Source organism: Myotis lucifugus, unplaced genomic scaffold, assembly GCF_000147115.1.
Source record: "Myotis lucifugus unplaced genomic scaffold, Myoluc2.0 scaffold_413, whole genome shotgun sequence".
Classification (NCBI taxonomy): Eukaryota; Metazoa; Chordata; class Mammalia; order Chiroptera; family Vespertilionidae; genus Myotis; species Myotis lucifugus.
The window spans coordinates 432,012-450,729 of record NW_005871461.1 but is presented as its reverse complement, the minus strand read 5'-3'; the positions used below and the strand labels follow the sequence as shown (position 1 = coordinate 450,729).

Below are 18,718 nucleotides of genomic sequence, written 5' to 3'. Positions count from 1 at the left end.
CCCAGCAGGAACAAAGAGACCATTTAGAGAAACGGGGCCGAGAAAGTGACCCCCACACTCTAGGGCGGCCGCCTGGATGCCAGCACAAAGGCGGCATTTCAGAGCTGAAATTTCAGCACCCAACTTGATTAAAGGATTCCACAGGCTTGGAGGAGGGTGGAAGGGGGTGCGAAGTCCCCTGCTCCCTGAATTAACCCTCTTCCAAGGCAGCAAACACCCCTCCTGGCACTGACCGCTCATCTCTCCCACCCTGTCCAGCCAGGGTGCACCCACCCCAGGGCCATGCCCGCTCCTCCTCTTCCGGGAAGGGGAGCTGACAGTAGAAGGGAGGTTAAGGCTGGTATATTCTATTCAGGGAGCCAATTTTCCCTTCTATCTCTGTTGGGGTCAATATAAACCCTCTCCCTGTCCCCCGCCCCCCAGGGAGGGAAGATCCAATGTGGTTGGTCTTACCGCATGTCGGGTAAGCAAGGTGAAGACAATAGGACCCATTAGAACCTAGGACAGAGGGTGTGCTCCAGTCCTGATTTAAAGCCACGCCTTGAGCCCAGGAGTCCTGCTTCCCTGCCCACTATGATCCCAGAACCCACCCCAGTCAAGGCCTCAGAGGGTCACGGGCCCACACAGAACAGGAAGGACATCTTCCAGAGGCTGGGAAGGAGAGGGTATGGGTGTGGCAGACCAGGTAGGCGGGCCATGGAGGACACCGTGTGGGCAGTGGCCTGAGGAGTGGGGACAAGGGGGGCAGGTGCTGGGTCCTTGCTCCAGCTGACTTGCCCAGCAGGGCTCTGCCTGGGGAGGGCGGAGATCACTGCGTCCCCAAGCTTCCTGCTGGGGCACTGCTCCTGAAAGGGGATCCTGAGACCTGCTCTGTGATACTCCTGAGAAGGGAGAAACAATGGGTGGCTTGATGAGACCTGCTCTGTGATACTCCTGAGAAGGGAGAAGCCCCTGCAGCCAGTCCCCACTGGAAAGGAAATTGGGAGTTTCCATGGCAACCAGCTCCCTGGGCACAAAGGCTGGTCTGTCTGCTGGGAAGGCAGCTGAGGTGTCTCCCTGCAGCAGCCTTTGCTCTGGTGAAGGGGAGATGGAGGGAGGGATGCGGGGTAGCCACAGGGGTAAAGGCCCCTGGTGCTTCTTAAAGAGCTGACCGTCACGGGGCCACTGGGACGGGTGCAGCCTCCAGACAGCAGGGCAGAAGCTGGTGGGCACAGCAGATAGCCGGAGGCAGGGGTGGGAAGGTTGGAGAGTTTATTATTTACACGTGTAAAGGATGTGGGAACAGGAGCTGGGGTGAGGCGCAGCTGGGAAGATGACTCCAGCTCAGTCCGTGATGATGAGCTCGTCTACCCCCCAGTCTTCATAGCTCCCGTCAGGCAGGTAGCGCCGAATGATGATGGGGATCTTTCGGGCCCTGTGGCGGGGAGAAGGCACATGCACATGAGGGCTGGAGACCCCAGCTCTGCAGCAGGAGGGGCAGACTGTCTGCAGAATTCGAGGAAAGAGAAGTCAGGGAGCCTCTTCCTGGGGCTAAGTGGACTTTGTAGGAAAGAACTGCAATAAAAGGAAAGTTCCTGCATCCCCGAGCGTGGGACAGTGGTCTGGAAGGGCTCTGCCATCCCACGTCTGGAGGAGGAGGAGGAAGATGGGGGCTGGGAAGGCAGGCTGCAGCAGGAACAGGGAACTCTGACGGCCAGGAGAGGTGCTGTGTCCTCAGTGGCCTCCCCTTTGCCTGCCCCTCCTCCCTCTCCCTCCTCTTTCCCGGTGCGCTGACTCCTGAACCAGCTAAGATCCACAGGAACCATCAGCGCTTCCCCAGGCAGGGAGGTGGGGTCGGGGTGCAGCAGAGAATCCAGAGGATGCCTGCCCGGGCTCTGGAGCAGCAAACCGTGATCTGGGCAACTTACTTGAGCTCTTTCATGGCGATAAGCAGGGGATCTGTCTCCCCCTCCAGCTCCACCATCACGGGGGCACACATCCTGTGGGCACAGGGACAGGTGTTGGGGAGACGGCCAACGCAGGGAGAAAGGTCCAACAGGAAATTGGGAGTGGGGGTGGGGCTTAGTTCACAAACAGGATTGGATGGGCACCCCTGTCCTCACTTAGAAAGGTCACCTCCCTTTTTTCTAAGAAAGGTCACCCTCTAGGCCGACAGGCATGGCAGGGGGGGAGCAGTGGTTCAGGGGCACTGACAGGGAGGGTATGCGAGTGGGAGCCAGTAGACCAGGTTTAAATTTTGCCTCCAAAGACACTGAATTTCTCTCTAAACTTCAGTATCCTCATGTGAAAACGAAGACAAAAAGTCCTGCCTCGCCTACAATGATGCTAGGACACTACTGGCCAACAGGCAGCGACTCACTGAGTGTCACACCTGCTCTCAGTTCTCCGCACAGACTATGTTATTTGAGGTGAGTAGTCTATTTTACTGATGAGGAAACTGAGGCACAGAGAGTGGCAGAACCAAGATGTGAACCCCACATGCTCCTATCCACTGGGCTGTAACACCTCCCATTTATAAGCTGAGGATCCACAAACTTACAAACAAGGGTATTGTGTAAATGGGACGAGAGTAAGCTTTACCCACAAGGCCTCTCTCAGGATCTTCCCCAGGGCCTCTGGCAGAGTTCCCGGCACCGAGAAATGGCATGAGCAAAGGCTCCCCTTCGGATGGCCCTAACCCGCCCCCCCCAGGCCCTGCCTCAGGGCCCAGCTCCCATTTTCCTTCTCTATCTTGGCAACACCCCTCAGAAGTCCTGCCCTTCCAGCCTCCTGCTCACCTTTCTAGCACGTCTCATGCTACCTGCCTATGTTCACCCCATGTTCCCACCACACCAAACTCCTGAGGCTCCCTGACAGACACTGACCTCTGTGTCCTCTGACCACTCCTCCTCTCCCTATAGGCCTGGGAGAGACTCAAACGCCTCCACTCTGGGGATCATGAGCTGGATCCTCAGTGCCGGCTCATTTACACAGGCTTCTCTTGGCACCAAACCCCCTGGACTCTGACTCCTTGTTTGAAGTTTCCCACATCAGACCATGATGAGCACCTGTGGCCCAGGACACGCCCTGGCACAATGCCTGACCCACAGCACAACTGGGAGGGGTGCCAGTTCCCGGCCCACCTCCTCCAGGAAGCCACCTAATGATTCTAGCTCAGGTTTACCCTAATAGATCCGAAACCTGATCATCAGAGTTACCAGGAGAGTACACTAAAGTCAGGGTCCCAGGACCCTTTTCCAGACCCTCGGAATAGACTCTCTAGTGAGGGGGCCTGAGAACCTGCATTTACAAAGCTCCCTGCTGACTCTGGTAATCAGCCAGTGCAAGAGCCACCAGTTTACACCAGATAATTCACTAATTTTGTTACTAAATACTTTATTACTCCCAAAAGCCTGAAAATTTCCCAAGGGCAGAGACCAAGTGTTTAACTTGCCCTATATCCTCTCTCAGTAAGTGTTGAAGCTTTACAGAATGTGGCATATGCCTTCTTTATTTCCAGATATGAATAATTAAAGAGCATTCATTCATCCAGCCCTGCTGTGTGCATGCAATGTGCTAAGCGTGAGAGTGTGTCCTTAGGTAATTTGTCTGCACCCGAGACACCATAAAAGAACACAGTAATGATTCTTAGGAAGTGGCTGTAGTTCACGTCGCCACTAGGTGGTGCTAAGGAAAGGAGTGCGACTTCATCCAAAAACTACCCTAGAAATGTTCGTTCAGCACCTCACTGCAGGGCCGCATGCCTGGTGCTAGGGATAAGCTACAGCCCTGCTGTCCACCACTCACAGCAGGCAGGGAACCGCCGGACAGCGGCCTACCCCTCCACTGGAAGGAGCACTACAGACCCAGCTACGTGGGACCATGCCTTGTTCCGAAGAAAAGCAGGTCCTGGACTCAGCATGCTCTGAATGTCTGTCTCCACACTTTTTTGTGCTGCCCACGGCCCACCAACCGCACACCCATCTTCTGCTCGAGGCTCCGTGACATCTTTTCCAGTCTTGTGTCCCAAGCCACTGGCCGTTCCCCACCACAAGCCACACGTGGACCTTGCCTCATGCTGTTTCTGTTCCCGGGGACACCGCCTTTCCTGTCCCCCCTGAACTCTCTCCTCCTCTGCAGTTCACTCCCTCCTCCCCTTTTGTGCCTCTTACAAAGCTCCACACCTGCCTGCCTTGGGTTCTGGGTATTTGTGACGGGGTCCACCTCCCCCCGGGCTATAAACACCCGGAAGACAGGAGGACTGTGTCTATCTTCACACCCCGGCAGGTACAAGCACAGTATCTTATTCAGTGTTTGAAAGACTTAACTTACTTGAAAAAATCATTGATGCATTATTCTTCCTGCCGGGTCATTTTTAGCAGAGATGAGCACTAGAGCAGCAATAAATTGCTTTGCAGCAATGGAAGTGTCTTCTGTCTGCACTATCCATTATGGAAACCACAGCCACAGGTGACCACTGAATATGTAAAATGTGGCTGGTGAACCCAAACGCTGAACTTTTCATTTTACTTTATTTAAAATTAAATGGCCACATGTAGATAGCAGCTACCATAATTCATGGCGGCCTAGAGGATCCGGACCCAAAGATCCCAAAATGACCACATGGATCGCGGCTCTGATTTCTCCCAGGCCAGCAAGAGGTCTGCTGCTGCGGAGCGGATGAGGAGCAATGTTGCCCGACCATAAAGCCCTTTATCGAGGTGCACACGGTGGCCATCTTCACCACGGGAGGAGATCAAGTCCCAAGCTGAGTGAAAACTAGGACGGGGACACGTGCTCCTCCAGCACGCGACCTCCACACGCTGGCCCCAGCTTCCTTTCTGCCCTAGTGTCCAATACTCCCTACTTGAAGCAGCCCAACTGCCAGAAATACTTGCACACGGGCTCGTAAGAGGTCTGGGGAGGGCTCCTTTAGGAGACCTTCATGAGAGCAACAGTCCCAACCTGCCCTCTCTGTCCCCCGACTTACTCCTCCCCAGGGAGGAGGAGTGACGTATCTGACAGGGAGCCTGAGGGGGGAAAACAGGCATCTGTGGCCTAGCTTTTGGGGGAGTCCCTGCTCTCTGAAAGCCACCTGCCTGCAGAGAGGGGCCTGGCAACCTTCGAAGGCAGGCTTGCCCCTGCAGACAGCCGCGAGGCCTGCACTGTCGGAGCAGGCACTCCTCAGACATTTGCATCTCCGCCTACCCGGTGACTATCTCCTGAACCTTGTTATTCTTCAACTGGTTTCAGACTTGGAAGATAAAGGCAAGTCTGCTAATTTCAAATCCCCAGAACCCCATCACTGTTCTGTTTTCACATCTCTAGCATGGCCTCTACATGGAGGGCTCGCCTACTCCTCCGGGCTGGCCATGGTCAAGAACCACCATAAGCCCAATGGGGGTGCCACAGCCGCCCACTAACTGGCCCACAGTGGTCTAGGGCTCTCTAAACCCACACTTTCAGCATGTGGAAGCAGGGAGAGTCTGTTTCTAGGTGCCAGGCTGGGCCGCATCAACAGCTCGGAGCTCACTGTGGCCTGACGGACGGAAAAGGCAGGAAAGGGGCACACACTCACGCGATCTGGAGGGCTCGGGTGCCCAGCACGCGGGCTCGCTCATACTTGGTCATATATGGTGTGGTGATCCGCTTCTGGTTGGCCTGCGGTCGCTCTCCAGAGGGGAGGATCTCAACGTTCTCCTGGCCCTCCTGGACACCAAGGCAGAAAGAGGGAAAGTCTCAGGGCGCCTTACTGAGTGAGGGGGGGGATGGCGATGCCCACGATAATAGCCACCGCCACCACCACTGCTTGTCACTCCCCAGCAACCATGCAGCTGCCTTACTGACACCTCATTTAATCCCACAACAACCTCATGAGGTAGGGATTACAGTGCCATTTTAGAGGCTTGGAGAGTCAGCGAACTGGCCAAAGTCTCAGACCTAGTAAGAGAGAAGAATCGTGATCAGGATTCCAAGCCAGCTGCAGCTGCCTCGTCCAGAAGAGAGAAGCGGAGGGTCCAGAGATGGGGTTGTCCCAGAACCGTGGCCCCATACAAAGAAGCCCTGAGCACAGACGACAAATCACCCTAAGCAGGAAGCGAGGAGCAAGCATCCCATCTTCAGGCAGGATAACTGAGTCAATGGGTCAAGGAGCTAAAAAGTCAGTGAAGGCAGAAACCAGCAAACATTTTTACACACACACACACACACACACATATATATAACAATTACTTATGAAGCATTTGTCACATGCCAGACATCATAATAGGTGCTGAGACAGAAAGCTAAGAGTTTCTGCTCTCAAAGAATTCATAGTCAGGGAAGGAGAAAGAGTAAACAGAACAGCAGTGCTTTGAAGGTATGCAGCAAAGTTAACAAGCAGGTGAGGGTCATCTGACTCATGCGGGGGTTAGGAAGACAGTCCAGAGATGAGACTGGAACTAGTGTAGAAGAATTCATTGGCGTTCCCAAGCCAACGGAAGGGAAGGACATGGAGACACGTTGAACTGCATGTCCAAAGCACAGAGGAGGGAGAGAATGCACTAGGTTTAGACAACTAATTGTGGAGTATGATTAGAGCAAAGGTGCACATAGGGTCGTAGGCAGGAGAATAAATTCTATAATAAAGAATTAAGTCAACAAATATTTACTGAGTGTTTACTACATATCAGGTAGTGTTCTAAGTTCTCGGGACAGAGCAGGAAGACATAAAAATTGTTCCCCTACATAGAGATTAAAAATGGCAGCAGAGTGAGTGGATGCTGCATGGATATGCTCCCAGGAACAAACTGGAAATACACTAAAATACAGAAAAACTTCCCGAATAATCAGCAGAAGACTCACTGGAGAGAACCCTGATACCCTAGGACTGAAAGTGGAGGCCACATGGAGACTGTGTAGACAATTTAACAGTCAAAGGACCTGGACATCCTTTAGCTCAAATGGCCCATTTTCCAGACAGAACAGGGACAGACAGTTATCTGCTCAAAGACGTGAAGCTATCAGCAACAGAGTCAACACAAACGCCAGCTCCTGATGTGGGACAAAATGGAAGAGAGAATCATTTCACCTCGCGTGATTTATATGTCTGGTTAAATCCATACTGAAATTTCTCAAATAAAATGTCATAAATGAAAACGCTGATGAAAGTATTTGACCAGAAATTTACTGACAGGTGTTTCTACAAAATAAAATGTGTTATGATTAAAAAAAAAAAAATTATCCCCCTATGGAGCTTATATTATAATGAGAAGAGATAATAAAATTAATAAGTAAAGTGTACAGTATGACAACAGAGAAAAAAGACAGGAAGTGCCAGGGCAGTGATGTGGAAGGAAGGGGAGGATGCTGCAAGTTCAATAGGATGGTCACAGGAGGCCTCAGTGAGATGACCTGGACAGACCTGAAGGAGGCGAGAAGCAGGTATGGGGATATCTTAGGGAAAAGTGTTTCTGGAAGAGGAAACAGCATGATCAAAGGTCCTAAGCAGGAATCTGCCTGGCATGACAGGGACAGCAAGAAGAGATAAGGTCACAGAGGGAGCGAGTGGCCAGGTCATGGAGAACCTTGGACATCTTTTTGGCAATTACTATGAATGGAATGGGAAACCACTGGATGAGGGTTCTGAGCAGAACAGAGACACAATCTGACTTAACATTTAAAATGACCACTCTGGGTACTCTGTTGAGAATATTCTGAGGGGCAAGGGCAGAAGCAGAGAGACCATTTTAAGGAAGACCAACAGTAATCAATCACGTGGGCAGGTAAGACAGATGACTGGCAGCAGAAAGGCAATCAGGGCAGACTGAAGGCAGGAAAACCAGGAACACAATTTCTGCAGTAATGATGGTGAAAAACAATAAAGCTCTAAACCAGGCTGAGCCCTAGGTATGTAAAAGGGACCAGAGCTAACCCACAGGTAGGAGGCAAAGCTGACAGGACAGGAATGGAAGGGGACCGGAAGGGTGGGGAAGGAGGTGTCTGACACAGTGAACAGGTACCTGGGAGAGAAAATTCAAAGAGGGGCTTCAGCTTCCAAGCCTACGAACGTCAAGGGACCACTCTGTCCAGGAGACATAAAGCACCTCTTCCTGCATCAGTCACGCAAGAGGGAGAGCCCTATTTCATTCTAGCCGCTCAAGCCAGAAGCCTAGGAGTCATCCTTGTCATCCCCCACTTTCTCAGCCCATAGCCAATCCACCAAAATATCTTTCATCTGTTTCTCATCACTGACACTAGCAGTGCCCAAGTCCAAGCTACAGGCCTCTCCCCGGAGGTCTATGAGAGCTCCCTAGTTGGTCTCTCTCTTTTATTCTTGTTTCTCCCCAATTCCCTCCTTACTCTGAGGCCAGAATGCTCTTCTAAAGTGCAAACCGGATCATGCCACTCCCTTGCTCGAAACTCCTCAGTGGCTTCCCGCTACCTTTAGGCTATGAAATCTGCCTGATCTGGGACCTTCTCTTCCAGCTTTATCCCAGGTCACCCTCCCCCTTGCTCCTATGTACCTACCCCCACCCTGCAGAGCACCTGGCGCATAATAAACATTCAACACCTTTGCTGAATGAATGAAGGTAACATTTCACCTATCAGTGAACTAACTGTCCCAGGCTGTGATCCGAATGGACAAAAGCCTTGGGACCCACCCTGTAGAGCTTCTCCACCACCCAGGACTGGAACTCTGCTCACTCTAACTGGGGGTGCTTGTGGCAGGGGCACAAACAGGAGGCAGGTGCATTCGGGGAGTTATCACTGGCCAGGCCATCTGGCAGCCTGGGCTGCATTAGAGAGCCCAGGGTTAACTACTGACCTCCTCAGCATTCTCCAAGTCATCCAGTCCTTCGTCCTCCTCCACATCATCAAAGTCGTCGCCATCAAAACTGTCCAAGAAGAGACCAGTTAGTTAGAGCATCACTTAATCGAATCAAAGAGGGCATGGGGTGTCTCAGCCACCACTGAGGGGGTGCTCGATAAATATCTACTTAATGAGTGAATCACACTGTGTTCAAACCTACTCCCATCAGCCCCGCAAATTGTGCCAGGACTCATGCATCCTCACTGTTTCTTTCCTCTCTCTACTGGGTCATTCCCATCAGCATGTAAACAGGTAGTTACTGCCCCACCTTAAAAAACAGACAAAACTTCTCTATGCTCTCCCCATAAAGCCCATTTCCATGCTCCCCTTGGGAGCAAAATTCATGGAAGAGTTGTCTAACGTCACGGATTCCCATTCTTCTCTTCTTATTCTGTCGTAATTTCACTCCAAAAAGATACCCACCGCCATAACTCCCTCAAAACCACTGCTTCTTTCGAGCGCGTTAATGATGTCCGTGTTGCTAAATCCAATGGACTGTTCATGTTCTCACTGAGCTTGGCCTCCCAGTTGGCACCCTAGGCCACTCCCTCTCCCTCAATGCCCTCTCCTCACTCTCTTGGTGTGTCCCCCTCACTGGCTGCTCCTTCCCAGTCTCCTCGGCAGGTTTCCCCTCTTCCCCGCACCCCAAGCACCCCTCCTGGGATGCTCTAACTGCCCATGGGGCCCAGCGAGCAGGAAGGGTGGGAGCCAAAAGCATCAACCGAGGGTGGGCACAGAAAGGCTCAGGCCCAGGGTCCAGCAGGCACCTCCTCTTCTCCACGGACACTCCCCTGATGACCTCACTTGCTTCTTCCTTTGGAATAATATGCTTATGCTGACCAAGCCCCTATTTTCATCTTCAGAACAGACCTTTTCCTTGGACCCCCCCGACACACATCAGATCATCATTCTGGCCCTCGCTTCAAAATAAATCCGGAACTCAAAGCCACCGCCTTCTCTCAGCCAGGCGACGGCACCCGCCAGGCCTTCCTCACCCCTGCGGTGCTTCTGCAGAGCAGGTCCTCACTTAAACATCGTGGACAGCTCCTGCGACTTGAAGCAGAACAACGTGCGGAAACCCACGCTACCATCGGCTGATACAGGCAGGAGTGCCGTTCCTACAGCATCTCATCGACGCAAACACAACGACTTTATTCGAGGCCCTGCCTCAGCTCACAGGATGCTGTCGCATCTGTCCATGGGCCGTCCGCTCTCTAGAAAAGGGAGCACGTGGGGATCGGGGATTATGCCTAATGCACCGCAATGGTCCCAAACAAGGCACAGCGCCCGGCTCGGCGGAAGTCGGCTGAAGGCACCTGTGCACTGATCCTCCCTGGACCCTCGAGCCCGAGCCTTTCTGTGCCCAACCTCGGGCTATGCTCTCCGCCCTCGCGGCTCCAGCACCGCGGGCCCCCTCAGCAGCCCAGGTCCCCTCAGATTCTGCTCCTCGACTCCTGGCTCCTCAGCCTCCCTCGACCCAGATTCCCGCTTCACCCGCCCCTGCCGAGGATACGCAAAGACCACTTCGCTCCCGCACTCACTTGTCCTCGTTGTCTGACATGACGCCCGCGCCGCAGCGACCCGGCTCCGCGCCCCGAACCCGTGCGCGGAGACCCACTAACCGCGCGCCTCCGCCTCGCTCAGCGCCACGCGTTCTCTGCGCCTGCGCGGTAACCCGGAAGCAATCACTACCAGAAGGAGGGCCCGTGCGGTAGGTGTGCGCGCATGCGCCGAATCGCTGGCGCGCTCGTTACCATGGTAGCCAGAGCGTCTAGCAGCCCGCTCTGTACACCAGGATCTCAGAGTATTTCCGCTGGGCCTCCGCGCGGTGCCACGGTAGAACCGTGATTACGGTCTTCGGTTCTCGGAGCCCAGCCACCGCTGGGGGCGGGGTGGGTCCCAGCCGCCGCTGTCTGCGTGGGGCCCCACCCAACCTGCGTCTTACTTTAGGGTGAGGTTTCAATTTGGGCGTAACACCTAAGGCACTGTCGTGAGCACGGCTATCGGAGGCCCCTTCCTAGGGCCTTCCTGCCACAGACACCGGGTCAAGATGAGCTCTCTGTTCACGTGTGTGCATCTGCCTGCGTATCTGCTCGGGTGGAAGGATAGGGCACTGTCGCAATAGTGGAGGGCGGCGTCACAATTCTAATAGGACTGGACTGCTCCCAGACTTTCCTGGTGTTGGGCTGGGGGCGGGGCGGGGGGGGGGGCTGGAGTAGAGATTGGACCTGGGAGACGGCTGTGTCACTCTGCGCCTTTATCCTCCCCAGAGCCCTCCCATGGCTTCCCAGGATAGGGTAAAGGCAGTGACCAAAGGAACGGGCTTCTGTCGCTGCCCCAAGCAGACCACTTACACCCTTGGAACCTGCGAGCTCCTCAGAGGTTAGTACTACGCTTAAAGGACAGGGTAAGAGCGGCGGTAGCAGTTATCCTCTGAAACTCAGGTCTCCCCTACGTGACCTGTGGCTTCGTCATTGCTATTTTCATTTTACAGAGGAGAAGCTTTGGGTTCAGGAAGGTTCAGGTCCTACAACTTACTTGCAAGTGGCTAAAAGTCAAAGAATAAAGGATTTCAGAGTAGATCATTCTTGTGCATTCCTTAGATGGAACTTTCTGTTTCCTCCCAGGGAAGCCTTATCTCCCCCCCGACCCCCACCAACAACAACAACTGTTATGTGCCCTCACCTTACCAAATACCTTTTCTTCATTGGACTCAGCATAACCTGTAGTCAGATATTCAGCGTGTCTCATTGGATCAGTATCCTACACCTCTAGCCCGGGAACTCCATCAGGGTACGGTTGTTCCTGTTTTGGCTCCCTGTTGTAGCTCCAGTGCCTGACACATGCTTAATGAATACTTTCTCATTCATTCATTTATGCATTCCTTCATTCAATGAAAAACATTAAAAAGCCCACTATGTGCTGTGTTCTAGGTGGTGAGGATACAGCATTAAAAAAAAGAAAAAAAAAAAACAGCAACAATTTTTGCTCTCATGGAGCAAATATTTTAGTGGGAGGGTAACAAAGTCTATAGAGCTTAGATGGTGACGAGTGCTACAGGAAAAAGCAAAGCAGGAGAGTAAGCGAGGGAGTGCTTGGGTGCAGAATGGTGGGAGGAGGTGACAATTTTGCATTTCAGTGGTGAGAGATGAAGGCTTCTGCCCGCAGCCCAGGTGGCCTGACTCAAGTGCTTTCTCTTGCAGTGATGATGAAGGAATCCAAACTGACTAAGTTCCAACAGCGACACATCATGGACACCATGAAAAGTAAGGGTCAGTCCACAGAGGCTTGCTGGACAGAGGGGTTCTGGGCCACCTTTTTAGTGCTCCTCCGTCTTAAGGAGTAGTGGGCATCCTTTTCAAAGACCAAAACAGTACAGCGTAGTATTTTTTATCTTGCCCCTGGGGAATTGACCTTGAGGGGCCTTTGTTACTCCCTCCTGACATTCGTCCTGGCACAACCAGCTTCCTGCAGTCCTGCTCTAGCCAACCTCCCCAAGAGATCACAGAGCAATTAGAACTTCTTGCCCAGCCAAAATCGTCTCAAAACTGTCATGTCTGCAATCTGTTCCTCCCTGTTACACACATACCATATGAGCTCCCCCGAGGAGAGAACTGTGTATGTATGTGTCTTGTTGTTTTATCCATTCATAGCTTAGCTAGCAGAAACAAGAAAATGGGCAGAATTCCAACTTGGGAGGACTATGCAAAGCCTTTGCATGGCTCACCTCTGACCACAAATTGTAGTATTTTGGGGGGGCACTAAGATCTTGTAAGCAACTTCACTTTCTGAGATTCAACTGAATCAACATGTAATGGATCAGAACAGAGACCTGGACAGTTGCCTTTAAGAGACAGAATGCCAGCCCTGGCTGGTGTGGCTCACTTGGTGGGAACGGCATCGGGTACACCAAAAGGTGGCAGGTTCGATCCCCAGTCGGGAGCATCCATTGATGGTTCTCTCTCCCTTTCTCTCTCTCAAATCAATAAGAGAGAGAGAGAGAGAGAAAGAGAGAGAGAGCCAGAGCAAGCTTGACAATTTTACTTGATTCTATCGAAAGCTATCGCCTTCTCCAAAGAAAGAATGTGTGTATCGGGAGGGCATCTGATTAACCACAGAAGCAAAGGGAAGGGAGAGTCAGGGAGGCAGATAAAGGCAGCATCTGTTCAGCACTGACTGAGGAGGGAGGGAGGATCCATCAGGCCAGGTCATGGGTCAGATGTCCTTCCTTATTGTGGGCAAGGGCATCTGAGGCTGCCAGAGCCGAGTGCCATAGCACATCTGAGTCATAACTGAGTCTCCATAGTCAGCAGCATACTAATCAGTGGTGTCCCCTGTCACATACTACAGAGACTGTCCTAGAATTCCACTGAAAGTCAATGCCAGAAGACCAAGGATTACGTCGGCCTTGTTCACCGGGGTAGCCCCAGCACCTCGGTGCTCAATATTTATTGAAGGATTAGTGGTTAGGCCAACACCAGTAACTGGCTCACCTGGCAGCGTTATTCCCCTTAGAGCAGCGGTTCTCAACCTTTCACAGGGGTCGCCTAAGACCATCCTGCATATCAGATATTTACATGACGATTCATAACAGTAGCAACATTACAGTTATGAAGTAGCAACGAAAATAATTTTATGGTTGGGTCACAACATGAGGAACTGTATTTAAAGGGCCAGAAGGTTGAGAACCACTGCCTTAGAGGTTTGGGTTTTTTAATTGCCTCCAAGCATTGCTGTTGAATCTGCTTTCTTCTAGACTCTCTTTACTTCTCTCCTCTTATTCAAATCCTACTGTTGTTCTGAGCCTTGTTTCAAATTCTGTTGCAAGCCACAAATTTCTCTCCTTTACCTGAACTCCCAGAATTACCCGGGCCATAATTATTTGCTGAGAATGGACCAAAGGAAGAGGGAGCATCTGGCACTGGACAGGCAGAGATAGAGGGCAGAGGGAGCAGGGGGACGTTCTAGGAAGCACAGCATCACTTTAGAAGAGAGATGCAGAGCGCCGTGTGAAGGGAAGGTCAATGCGAAACACTGGCAGCTCCGTCCTTCCAGACCCCACATCTGACCCATCAGCCAGCCCATCGCTTGACCTTCAGCCCATATCCTGGCCGCCTCTGCCCTTGGCCCCCAATACTGTATTATATTTTCAACAGCAACCAAGAGGATCATGTCATTCCTCTGCTCAGAACCCTCCGATGGCTTCCAACCTCACACAAAGTAAGAGCCAGTCTTTCCAGAGGCCTACAGGGCCCTGTCCTTCTCCTGTCTTCCATGACCTCTGACCTCTACTCCCACTACATCCCCCTTGCTCACGACTTTCCTGGCACCCTCGCCTCCTGGCTGTTCCTCAGACATTCCAGGCACATTCCCACCTCAGGGCCTTTGCTCTCGCTGCTTCCCGTCTCCAATGCTCTTCCCTGAAATATCTGCAGAGCTGGCCGCTCACCACTGTTGGGTCTTTTCTCTTCATGAGGGCGTCCCTGGCCACCCTACTTAAATTGTGAATCCTGCTGTCACACACTGTACGCTCCACCACCTAACATACTACGTATTTTATTTTCCCTTATTCCACACCCCAGATGCAGGCACCACGAAGGCAAGACTTTGTCTTTCTTACCACTTTACCCCCAGTGGTCGGGCCTGGCACAGAGTAGATGCTCATTACGTATTCGCCGGGTGGATGATAGAAGAAGGTGGAATAGGTAGACAGGGGCCAGAACCAAACAGGGCCGGCCTAGCGGAGGATCCCCAGGTCTGGGCCGGAGCAGTGAGACAGACTTGTGTCTGTTACCATCCAAACCATCCCTCCTTCCCTGTGGACCAAGCAGGTTTTAGGAGTCCATCTATCGAAATAAAAGCACCAGTACGAAGGCTTGGTGTGCAAGAATGTTTATGGCAGTGTTGTTTGAAGTAGTAAAAATAAAATAAAAACAGCCTGAATTTCTGAAATGCGGAGACTAGTTGAATATATGATGTAGCCATCGTAAGGACTATATGCAGCTGTAAAAAATAAGTTCCATGGCCCTGACGGGTTTAGCTCAGTGGGTAGAGCGTCGGCCTGCGGACTAAAGGGTCCCAGGTTCGATTCCAGTCAAGGGCATGTACCTTGGTTTTGGGCACATCCCCAGTGGGGGGTGTGCAGGAGGCAGCTGATCAATGTTTCTAGCTCTCTATCCTTTTCCCTTCCTCTCTGTAAAATATCAATAAAAATATATTTTAAAAAATAAGTTACATGCAAATGGAGTGATCTGGAAAGAGATCCGTGATACACTGTTAAGTGAAGAGTCTACTATGGAATATAGCACAGTGTGGTGCATTGTATGAGCAGGTTTATATAGTATCGTACAGAACGGTCGAGACCGCCAAATTGCTACGATTGCAGAGGGGGGCTGGGAGGGAGGAGGGAAGACTCTTCTGCACTGTTAGCCTCATTATAAAAGGTGCCAATTTATAAATGGATACAAATCCAGGGGACCCCCCACCCCAACCTTTTCCTCCCCAGAAGGAGAAGCTCTGCCCCTGTACTGCAGCCCGACATCCAGCCAGAGGGTCTTGCCTGCCAAGCAGCCGGCCTCAGCCGTCTGCCTGCCTCCCATCCTGGCGGCCCGGTCCCAGCTCCGGCCTGCCAGCATGTGCCAGGCCAATGGGGCCTACAGCCGGGAGCAGTTCAAGCCTCGAGCCACCCGTAAGTGAGAGGGCCTGGACCAGAGCCCCTCTGTACCCCCGTCCACGAGGGGCAGGAGGGTGCGGGGAGATGAGTAGAGCAGGTGAGCACGAATCTACTCAGATTCCCCCGCTGTTGGCGCCAATGCTCTTGAGCCTTGGCACGTTAGCCGGGGAGCGTTCAGGGTGTAGCAGAAGACAGGTTGTCCTTTTTCAAAAATTTTCCAGAATGCTCTTCAACAATTAACTGGATTCTCTCCATCTCTGATGAGTGGCCGGCCGTCAGACCTCATGGCCACGGCTCTCTCAGGCTGACACGGTGCCTCAAATCCAGAGCTCTCTGCACCCCAGCCTGCTCCAGGGAGCCCTCAGCCCCTTCCTCCCTGGCACGTCACAGAACTCTGGGCCCAGACCCCGCTACACTGCACACAGGCCGCCATGCGGCGGTCACTGGGTTTCCTTAGCCTTGCTCTGCACCAAAGCCGTGTGTGGGTTCTGACGAAGCTCTCTTCTTGGTTCTTTCCATCCCTTTCCCTGCCTATCTTGACAAGGCAGGCTCAGGAGCACGTGGCTAGAAGGTCCCAGGATTGCAGAAGCCGCCTCCATGTTCCCCGGGCACCTTGGAGCGAGCATGCCCAGTTGGGAACGCCGGCCATGAACCGGGGTGCCCTCCATGCCTTAACGAGGCCTTTTCTGGGCCTTACAGGAGATCTGGAGAAGGAGAAGCGAAGACTCCAAGACATCTTTGCAACGGGGAAGGATAAGGAGGAGCGGAAAAGGAAGCCCCGTGCTGTGCAGCGGAAGGACCCAGCCCCCGAGCCGGACCGGTTTGAAGAACGTGAGCCCGGATGGGCCAGTTGGCGCCGGGGAGGGGGGTGAGGGGCCCAGGACCGGGAGGGGTTGACCCCTGAGGGCTAACTAGCGAGACACAATGTCTGACCACAGAACTGCTTCCTCCCCCAAGAGGCAGTCCCTGCCCCCGCACCCCTCCCAGGAGCCTGACGGCCCCCATCGCCCTGAGCAATGACCACCGTTCTCTCTATCCAGTGGTCAAGGAGATCCAGGAGAGGAAAGACTTCCTGGCTGAGATGGAGGCCCTGGGCCGGGCCAGACAGTACCGAGGGCTCATCCTCACGGAGATCTCCCAGGTAGGGGCAGCCGCAGGCGGTGGCGGGGACATGGCACCGTGAGAAGTATGAGGTCTGAGTGGAAAGAAAGGGCCAGCTATGGCCGAGGCTGGCGGAGTCCAGCTCTGGCCTCGTCTGTGTTGGCGCCTGGAGCTCCTGCCCTGATGCCCAGCTTTCCCTGCGGCCCTTGCAGAAACTACGGGAAATGGAGGACATTGACCACCAGAGGAGCAAGGAACTCAGGAAGGCTCTGGCCACCGCCTGATCCGTCTCCCCAGCCTTGACCACTGGAGCCCACCCCGTTGCCAAGCAGGGTCATGCCCAGGTCAGCCCACCCACTCAGGCCTCCAGCCATGTCAGATGGTCATACAGCACTGCCCTGGCCTAGGGTGCAGGCTACCCGGGCATACACAGCACCCTATAAAATGGACGTCAGAGAATGAGTTGATTCTTCCCGAGACTGCACCCAGGGGTACACACACACACACACACACACACACACACACACACACGGCTTTGACTCTTTCCCCTTGGGGAAAGAGCCCCATTCAGAGTGAAGGCCAGGCCTGTCTCCCCATCGTGGACAGACGTCTAAGGGCAGCCACAGGCCCGAGTCCCACCACCTGCCGCGCTGTGTCCCCATGGCTAGTCTTCTGAACTCGGGAATGAACATGGCTCCTTTCTTCCTACCTGTCTCAGGGCCTGCTTCTTTGACTTCTTACAGCCTCAGGCAAATGTTTAACCACTACGATGAATTGGCCAATAAAACACATTTAATGCAGGTCATGACACATTACACACACCGTTTTGTTTCCAGAGGGATAAGGCTTATTTGTTCAAGGAGTTAGACTTTTTCAAGCATGTTTCCAGCTGTTTGCATATTTCAAGTGGACATGGGAACGAACTCTTGAGCGCCCCATAGTGGGCACTGTGGCAGGTGCTGGATTCCTTTCGCAGTCATTCTCTCCATACCCCCGTCCCCCCAAAAAGGTTCATCATCCCAGCGTGAAAACGGAGGCTCAACACGCTGCAAAAACCAAGGTCACGTCTCTAGCAAGCAGCCGACTCAGGGTTAAGTCAGCTTTGGGTCTTTCCACTAAACCCACGGTTCCGGCCCCGGCCTCAGCTCTGACCATCACCTGTGAGGCCCAGCCTCAAAGGAGGCGTCTGCCCAGCACGGCAGCCCGGGCCGGGCACGCTGCGCGGCCCCCACGGCTTTGGCAATCACCAGCCCTCTGATCCCCGGCAGTCTGTCATTTCCCGTCTCCGTAAATCAAAATATTTTGAAAATGTCCAGCAGCCCTCCCACCCGGGAGTCATATAACCCTGCAGGCCACGTGACCCAAGTTTGGGTTTGTAGGGTAAACTCCACCTGCAGCCTCAAACAGATCAGGGAGGGGGCCCAGATCAAGGGCTGGTTCAGGAATATTCCATGGGAAGCCTGTGTCCACACGCCCTCCGGAACCTGAGGCCAGAGGGCGCAACATGACAAGGCCCGTCCTCCCACACAGCGGCCCCACCGCATGGCCCCGAGGCAGCAAACCGGAGAACCCAGGATACATTCAGCCTGCCCTCGATTTAATTTCAGATTAGTTGCCAACATTACAAATTACACACACACACAATCTGGATTTCTAGCTTCTTTTGAAAAATGGAAAGATCTGACGACACTGGGCACATGGCCACGGTGGTCCCCACCACCCGAGTGTCCTGACACAGGCACCCCAGCCCGGTTCCTGCATCCTGGCCCCCGAAAGGCCCTGGAGTCGGTGACCCAGCCCCAGGGCAACAGGCACATGAGGAAGGGCACTGCCAGGGCTACTCGGGCCACCTCTCCCTCCAGAGCAAGGGAGTCGCGCCCGAGGACGAGCAGTGAGGGCCAGAGCCCCTACACGCCTCCTGGGCCACCAGTGAGGCCAGGCACGGAGGCACCGGGAAAGAAGGCAGACTGGCCAAGGGCACAGCGCCCGAGGCTGCAGGGCACGGCAATAAAAGTGGTCTCCATTCATTGTTGGAGGGCATACAGTGAGAACTTCCCCAGAGGTGCTGAGGAAGGGGCTTGGGGTCCCAGAACTAGCTTTATAGCCACAGTGCT

General features: G+C 53.4%; 2 protein-coding genes across 7 annotated transcripts in view; one reads left to right on the top strand and one right to left on the bottom strand.

Moving 5' to 3' along the window:
- Positions 1–1,234: 1,234 nt before the first annotated feature.
- Positions 1,235–18,718, bottom strand: part of POLR2F (RNA polymerase II subunit F) — an 18,346-nt gene continuing 862 nt past the window's right edge. The window contains exons 1-5 of one of the 5 annotated variants that reach the window (XM_023743790.1): positions 11,516–12,691; positions 8,786–8,855; positions 5,558–5,688; positions 1,908–1,979; positions 1,235–1,485 (exon numbers count right to left, since the gene is read on the bottom strand). In XM_023743790.1, the coding sequence (XP_023599558.1) occupies positions 1,347–1,485; positions 1,908–1,979; positions 5,558–5,688; positions 8,786–8,855; positions 11,516–11,550 (447 nt within the window). In that variant the 5' untranslated portion in view covers positions 11,551–12,691 and the 3' untranslated portion in view covers positions 1,235–1,346. Of the gene's footprint in view, positions 1,486–1,907; positions 1,980–5,557; positions 5,689–8,785; positions 8,856–9,857; positions 10,229–10,371; positions 10,953–11,515; positions 12,692–18,718 lie in introns of those variants that run through there. The other 4 variants (XM_014467745.2, XM_006102415.3, XM_023743791.1 and 1 more) reach the window with 4 other exon arrangements.
- On the top strand, positions 10,653–16,897 carry CUNH22orf23 (chromosome unknown C22orf23 homolog). Of its 2 annotated transcripts, XM_006102414.3 has the most exons (7): positions 10,653–10,781; positions 11,101–11,212; positions 12,034–12,096; positions 15,336–15,518; positions 16,203–16,334; positions 16,544–16,644; positions 16,817–16,897. In XM_006102414.3, the coding sequence occupies exons 2-7, from the start codon at positions 11,110–11,112 to the stop codon at positions 16,886–16,888; spliced, it is 654 nt and encodes a 217-aa protein (XP_006102476.1). In that variant the 5' UTR covers positions 10,653–10,781; positions 11,101–11,109; the 3' UTR covers positions 16,889–16,897. The 2 variants fall into 2 exon arrangements, with proteins under 2 accessions (XP_006102476.1, XP_023599557.1); XM_023743789.1 differs by lacking the exon at positions 10,653–10,781 and having other exon boundaries at positions 11,075–11,212.